The sequence below is a fragment of the Pimephales promelas genome, chromosome 2, assembly GCF_988280905.1.
Source record: "Pimephales promelas chromosome 2, fPimPro1.hap1.1, whole genome shotgun sequence".
NCBI lineage: Eukaryota > Metazoa > Chordata > Actinopteri > Cypriniformes > Leuciscidae > Pimephales > Pimephales promelas.
Genome location: NC_142770.1, coordinates 17,824,813 through 17,832,871, shown reverse-complemented (window position 1 = coordinate 17,832,871; position 8,059 = coordinate 17,824,813). Strand labels below are relative to the sequence as shown.

At 41.5% G+C, this 8,059-nt stretch overlaps 1 protein-coding gene across 2 annotated transcripts in view; it reads left to right on the top strand.

Moving 5' to 3' along the window:
• The first annotated feature begins 4,262 nt into the window (after positions 1–4,262).
• The window catches only part of pdcd4b (programmed cell death 4b), a 12,362-nt gene continuing 8,565 nt past the window's right edge, over positions 4,263–8,059 (top strand). The window contains exons 1-3 of one of the 2 annotated variants that reach the window (XM_039695076.2): positions 4,263–4,408; positions 4,869–4,947; positions 5,238–5,540. In XM_039695076.2, coding sequence (XP_039551010.2) covers positions 4,905–4,947; positions 5,238–5,540 — 346 coding nt within the window. In that variant the 5' untranslated portion in view covers positions 4,263–4,408; positions 4,869–4,904. Of the gene's footprint in view, positions 4,516–4,868; positions 4,948–5,237; positions 5,541–8,059 lie in introns of both variants that reach the window. The other variant, XM_039695077.2, reaches the window with a different exon arrangement.

The window sequence follows — 8,059 nt, the reverse complement described above, 5'->3', positions numbered from 1 at the left end:
ATTCTCAGCCACTGGCAGCTACCACAGTCAGCAACTGGCAGCTGCCACTCAGCAACTGGCAGCTGCCAGTCAGCCGCCAGTCAGTCAGCAACAGTCATTCACTGGCAGCTGCCAGTCAGCCACTGGCTATAGGAAATAAATTGTTTTCTATAATAAATTGAGAGTGTCACACTGCCACACTCAGCTGCCAGTCAGCAACTGGCAGCTGCCACACTCAGCCACTGGCAGCTGCCACCAGCCACCAGTCAGCTGCCAGTCAGCAACTGGCAGCTGCCACTCAGCCACTGGCTATAGGAAATAAATTGTTTTCTATAATAAATTGAAAGTGTCACACTGCCACACTCAGCTGCCAGTCAGCAACTGGCAGCTGCCACACTCAGCCACTGGCAGCTGCCAGTCAGCCGCCAGTCAGCCACTGGCAGCTGCCACAGTCAGCCACTGGCAGCTGCCACTCAGCCACTGGCAGTTGCCACCAGCCACCAGTCAGCTGCCAGTCAGCAACTGGCAGCTGCCACTCAGCCACTGGCTATAGGAAATAAATTGTTTTCTATAATAAATTGAAAGTGTCACACTGCCACACTCAGCTGCCAGTCAGCAACTGGCAGCTGCCACACTCAGCCACTGGCAGCTGCCAGTCAGCCGCCAGTCAGCCACTGGCAGCTGCCACAGTCAGCCACTGGCAGCTGCCACTCAGCCACTGGCAGTTGCCACCAGCCACCAGTCAGCTGCCAGTCAGCAACTGGCAGCTGCCACTCAGCCACTGGCTATAGGAAATAAATTGTTTTCTATAATAAATTGAAAGTGTCACACTGCCACACTCAGCTGCCAGTCAGCAACTGGCAGCTGCCACACTCAGCCACTGGCAGCTGCCAGTCAGCCGCCAGTCAGCCACTGGCAGCTGCCACAGTCAGCCACTGGCAGCTGCCACTCAGCCACTGGCAGTTGCCACCAGCCACCAGTCAGCTGCCAGTCAGCAACTGGCAGCTGCCACTCAGCCACTGGCTATAGGAAATAAATTGTTTTCTTATTATGAATATAATGTCATAATGTATAATGTGCCCACGGCCATTTGGTTTAATCGGGATAAACGGCCCCAAAACACCAATCATACACAAGAATAAAGGCATGACATTATATTCATAATAAGAAAACAATTTATTTCCTTTTAGAGAGAGTGTCAGGCGACGCGTTAGACTCGCAGTCTCAGCCTCGCTGAAAGGAAATAAAAAAAATTCTTATTATGAATATAATGTCATGCCTTTATTCTTGTGTATGATTGGTGTTTTGGGTACTGTTATCCCGATTAAACCAGTCAAATGGCCGTGATCCGACTGGCAGCTTGCAGACGCTTGCTGGACGCTCATCCAGCCAGCCGCTGCGGATCAGCGAATATAACGCGTTGCCTGACACTCTCGCTAAAAGGAAATAAATTGTTTTCTTATTATGAATATAATGTCATGCCTTTATTATTGTGTATGATTGGTGTTTTGGGTACTGTTGCCACGATTAAACCAGTCAAATGGCCGTGATCCGACTGGCAGCTTGCAGACCCTTGCTGGACGCTCATGGCAGCTGCCACAGTCAGCAACTGGCAGCTTTTATTTCCTTTCAGCGAGAGTGTCAGGCACTCAGCCACTCAGCCACTCAGCCACTGGCAGCTGCCAGTCAGCCACTGACAGGTCACGTGACCTGCCAGTGGTAGCTCCTGCCAGCCAGTTGAAGATTGAACCCCTACTCAGATTGCACTCCGATCGCACGGGTATTACCCTACAAATCGCTAGACGCGTATAATTACGCAGTTTGTGGGCATGTTCAGATGGTTTTATATAGCGATATAAGCGATGACTTTTGTGTGTTAAAAGCGGAGGTTTTACCGAGCCAACGCCAGGGGAAAAAAGACCTCTATATACAGCTGGTCGTGATCAACAAGCGGGAAGGCTAACGTTACATCCATACTGCAAATTGCACCTGCATGGCAGGATAACGTTAATTATTTATCATATTGGAGACGGATTGACTTGATGGTTATATTTCCCTAGAAAACTGTCACGACTAGGCTACTAATCACTTACCCAGCATCCGTCACCTTTCCTCCAGGGTCATTATTGCTAAACTAAACTTGTGTCTGTCATTTCACCAATTATCGCTGAGATGTGTGGAAATCGCGTCAGTGCGTGATGTAAAAAAAAAAAAAAAAAAAACATAAAAAAACTCATTAAGACACAACACACGGTTAGAACAAGCATGCACAGTGTACATAGCTGATGTAAAAATACATAAAACAAAAATCATAGTAACGTTAGGCATATTAGTATCGTTAGTATTTATCGCAAGTTAGTATTTATCGACGCAACAAGTAGGCATGTTGACGAGAAATTCTCCGTTAGCTGGTTTAAACTATGGTTACAGCACGATGGAATGAACTTTTCTGACCCCGACATGTGCACTGCATTTTTTTCTGTGACGTCAACCGTGAAGGGGTCTATATCAACCACCATATCGGTAACCAGCTGATATATGGTAATTTTTAATATTATCGTTATCGGCCCAATACGAAAATGTTGCAGATATATTAAAGCCGATAAAGGATAAATGATTTCCTTCAGTTGAGACACTTCAGATGTACACTGTTCACCATGATGGCTTTAAATTGCTTCAAAAAGGAAAAAATATAATATATGCAACACATAAACGACATAATTGTGTACTTGGGACTTGGCTTTTGATGGTGAGACTTTTGTTTTTGTAATTAGGATCTCAAAAATTATATAAAAAAGTTGGATTTATATTTATCGGCCTACATATTGGTTATCGGCTTTCAAATATAAAGAATTATCGGTATCTGCCAAAATTTTCATATCGGTTTCATATTTGATATTTGATTTGATATTCAAAAGTAATCAAAAAGTAATCCGATTATATTACCTAAAATGTGACACGTAATCGGTTACGCTAATAACTACAATTTTCATGATGTAATTTTTATTCAGTAATGGATTACAGTTTAACTGAAACGAGTGATCGAATAAGTTATCTTCTTATAACTTAAATTAAATATCTTTTTTTCTCCCACGTCATGAGTGAGGCTTTGAAAAACCACTGTAACACTGTAACAGCCTCAGTTCCCATTTATTTTCTTTGTATGGAGAAAAAAGTAAGCAGGAACATTCTGCAAAATATCTTCATTTCTGTTTTATGAAGAAAGAAAGAATGTCAGAGAGAAACGTAATTTTGTTTTTCAGTAAACTGTCTCTTTAAAACACTGCCCTTAATCGTAGACACAAGGCGAGGTGTGTGTCCGCTGCAGTCCAGGAATTTTTATAACACTGTGAAAAATATTAATATGAATATTAGAATGTGAAATGCACTGGTAAGTGTAGTGTTTACATCATTTGCATCTGCCTCATTCATACTCGAAGCTTGCGTATGTGTTGATTTGCCTCTATAGATTTCAGATGTGCCTTATTTAAATTTCTATTTAAATTTCAAGAGGTGTAAAATTATCCTCAGGTTAATATTTGTGAATATCATGTTGTTGTTTTTGTCAGTGTTCAGGTCTTGAATCTGTTTCATTCTTGAAATAATCACTTTTTTAAAGTGCCTTTTTGGTGGTGAGGTGTAGTGAAAATCTCAAAATGCTTAAAAAAAGAAAATTGGTTGAACAGAAAGCTGTTTATGTGTAATGTCTGTCATACTATTTTGCTTTTCGTCATTGCTGTACACAGAGGTCAGATTTTAGGGATACTTGAACTGGACCATGCTTATATGTCTAATTATCAAATTTATTTGTTTAATTATAATAATAATTTTAAAAAAAACTGAGTGAGAGTGTGTGTTATAATGCGAGTATATTACTGTTTTATATTCTGTTAATAATACCATCCCATTTTCTGGAAGAAAAATCTGTATAATTATTTTTGGGTTGCGTTGATGCAAATATTGAATAAACATTTTGGAAAATATCATGTCCCATGATGGCCCTGAATGAACATTATTGTATAGCACATTAAGAAATAACCCTTGCATCGTTTTTTTACCCATCGTCTTTTTCTTTTAAATGGGTCAAGATAACCATAGACTGTAAAAGAATATATTAGACAGAGAAAAAGTGACTTCATCCTCACCCATACGCAGTGTATTACATAATGACATCACCTATGTTCCAGCGCCCATCGGCGGCCGGCGGAAAGTCACGATCTTCGACGAACGAGGCGTCTCGTAGAAAATACGAGAAAGACCTGCTTTGTCAAACTCAATTTTCATTAGTCATTTAGTTATCCGCCTCTATTATTCTGACCAATCAGAGAGCTCGAAGGGCACCGTTACACTGTCGAGTTGCTGGGCAGAGAACACAAAATCAACATCAGCAGAGAGAGTACGTTCGCACTTGGGCTACTCGAGAAAGCAGGTTGGTGGGATTTGTTCTTTATCGACTGGCTGTTGTTGGGAAGAAACTTATTTTGTTACATATTACACTTTTGAAGATTTTACCTGAAGCGCTGCATCAAAATAAAGGTAAAAACGCTTTTGTTCGCAATCGCTGCACGTCCCGAGGCTTTGTTTATGTTTATGTTGCGCTCGTGCATTTGCGCGTGCACGTAACGCCAAAATATTAAGTGCGTGCTCTCAAATGTAAAACACGTTAATAAAATTATTACAAAAACGAAGTATTGCTTAGCCAAAACAATTTGTTTGAGAGACTGCAGATCTTCTGTCTGTGTGGTAATGTGTCCATTCATTGTTGTATCAGGCTTGTGCATGAGCCAAATGGACGCTGCTGATTGGAGCGACTGTCTAACGTTACATGTTTCATTTAACAATTCATTTATGTTTTAGACATATTGACGTTAACATTTCTGCATTTCTAGGTGCAAAGGCACACTTCATACGCTGTAAAACTAACCATGGCAACTGACTGTGAGGCATGGCTAAATGCAAACCCTGTTGGTAAGTTTGAGTGGATTTTTTATCGCGCGAGTTAGCATTTGATAGCATTTGAAATGTTTTTAGGTCAGTGTTTGAGAACTATTTGCCCTTATATTTGGTATTTGATATGATAAGCCTTTGCAAATTTGCTTGCCAAGGTCAGGACTATCACTTGTTTTTACTCTCTTGGTGGAATAAAACGTATTTAAAGGGGCCCAAACTTTGGCCCCTAGTGCTAATGCTATTTTGTATATATATATTTAGTCTCATAACATAAGTTGTCATGAATATTCACATATTGTCATCCACAGAGGCTGGAAATCTTAGCGATTCCTTCCCTTCCGGGGATGAGGACAGCACCTTTGCTGGAAATGTCAATAATGAGATCAACGGAAACTGGATATTGGCCCCCACCGGCAGCATTCACGAGGCAAGACTCAAAGCCAAGGTGAAGAGACGTCTGAGGAAGAACTCCTCCCGGGACTCGGGCCGGGGCGACTCGCTGAGTGATAACAGTGATGCGGTCCGGTCCACAGTTCCGCCCACCAGCCCAAAGGGCAAACTGCTCAACCGGAGGTCCAGGATGGGCAAAGGACGAGGCCTGCCGAAGAAAGGTATTGGTGCTGTTTTCATTCCTTAAAGCCTGTTCACACCAAGAACCACAACTACATTCATGTCCACACCCTACTTCATATAACAAACGTCCGAGTGAACGGACTGACACACTACATCTACCAAACTCCACCCGTATTCACACATACGTTCATAACAGACGATAACTCCCATTCATTCAGATGTTGTTTTACACAGTGCTGGTCCTTTGTAGAGGGTTCAACGTCTCTGAGTGCAACAGACCTGAATTGATTTGGAAAAGTCTGGCTTGCAAAAACGACCTACATACTGTCCGACTGGCTGCGTCAAGTACGCCACATGTATGCTGACTTGCTAACCTAAAGCAAAGCCTGCAAAAAAACAACATTCGACTGTCTTTGTGTCTGACGGTGATCATTTAATCGTCTAGATTAGTGTTTTAGCTGAGATTATCGCCCCTCCTGACCTTTCCACCTCCCCCATCACCCCCGCAAGATGACTTCATGGCACACTTCTCTTTTTTGATTCCCTCTGCGAATGCACAGCCGTCCCTGTTTGTGTTATGTAACTGCTGGTTAAGTCAGCCCGCAGGGCAGGGCAGGAGATCGTGTTAGCTTTTTTTTTTTTTTTTGGCCAGAATCCTTCAGATGTAGGCGTTGCAGTGAAAATGTAGTAGGTTTGGAAGTGCCTCACATAGTACCTCACAATTGGCCTGAAAAATGGATTACAGCATATTGACAATCATCTTTGCGGTCTGACTGAGCTGAAGCTAATAGTGTTGTTTAGCCCTTAAACCAGAAATACAAAATTAGTGACATGTTTTCTTGATCAAATTTCTTATTTGATCTAGTTTTAGCAAACATGAGATACTTTTAAAGTTTGCATTCACCCTGTATATTTTCGAAATGCATGTTGATCTTGTGTACGATTTATCCCTGCATGTGTTTTTTTTTTTTTAATCTCGTAATTCCTAATCAAAATGATGTGATTTCGATTTTTCGGGTGAATGACAGACTTATCCTATCAGTCATTAAACTCTGCCCCTTTCTAACAATCGACTGCAAGTTCGCTTTCGCATCTGCCTCCATCCAATGGATAGAATCAAATGTCCACTATTTTCACTCGTGTATCACAATAAAAAAAGATAATTTGATACTTGCATTTAATTGTGTGTTTGCAAAAATCCTAAATAAAATAATAAATTCATTTCTGCACCCGATCTATTTCCCATGATTCATTGCGGGTTTAACTGACTAAATGGTTTTGCTTGCACTCTAGTCCAGACATTAGAAAAAATATCTGTCTATACATGTGAGCGAAATACACATAACACAACAAATCTTTAACTTTTCGGTGGCAAAATATTTTTTAGCAATTTTATGAATTACACTGCGCAAAACAAAAGTAATAGCCTACTAACCGGATGAAGAAGGGTCGACTTCCACAGAACATAAAATATTCTTTTTATTTTATTTTTCGTGTTCGCATTTATGAGGAAAAAAACAAACAATATTACGGACGTGAGGGTTCTCCATTACTCACATGACCGCTCTGAAAACTACTTCAAAACTTCACAGAGATCTTAAAGAGAAACCACAAAGCCTTTCTTTAAAGTGGATTTTTTTTGTATTGTATCGTAATTTCAATTAATGCTTCATCAACCAATTGCCTGGTTTTAATGAATAAAAATTAAATATAGTAGAAAATAGATCATCATGACGGAGGCGCCGGTGCACAAACTGGACTCTGGCCTCATAAATGAACCGAAACTTGGCGTATAATGTAGCCTATTCTCCTCACAGCCCTGAGAAATATATAGACTATGCATCTTTGAAAGCAGAGGTAGACAGGAGTCAAAGGGCTTAACAGTCGGGGGTGATATAAACTGTCGGATGTTCATTGCTGGATTCGGGAGATCGTGCAGTCATACATCAGCTATCCTTCGAAAGTTACAGGGATGGAAATTAGCACCCGCCACTAGCCAAATGCGGGTGATTTTGTGTTGTGGCGGGTAAACTCACTTCACCTACCGGCCTCCGTGTCGGGTAAATAAAAATAGCATACTGTTGGTAGACACTTTTAGAGGAGGCACACCTTAAAAAAATGTGGCATTACATCTCAGGCGTTAATGGTGCGTTTACACTAGACGCGAATAGAGCGTCTGGTGCGAGTGATTTCAATGTTAAGTCAATGCAAAGATGCGTTACGCACATAAAAAAAATTCCTGCTGCACGAATAAGGCGTAGAGCGCGGCAGACGTGAATACGTCTCATTCGCGCGTCAATTTCGCATGAATGACGCGAATTGAGTGTCTGGCGTGTTGTGGGCCTTTCACACAGGACACGGAATGCGCTGCGCTATGAAACCCATTCATTGGTTTCGCCACGCGAAAAGCGTTTTGTTCCTGAGTCGACCAAAGCGCAAGTGCAGCATTACCATTGACATGCTCACGCGCAGGCTGCGGTCAAACTTCAAAATAGTTCAACTTTTGCCGCTGCGCTCTGTGACGAAACAAACTTTTGTTTTATAGACGCGTCAATTT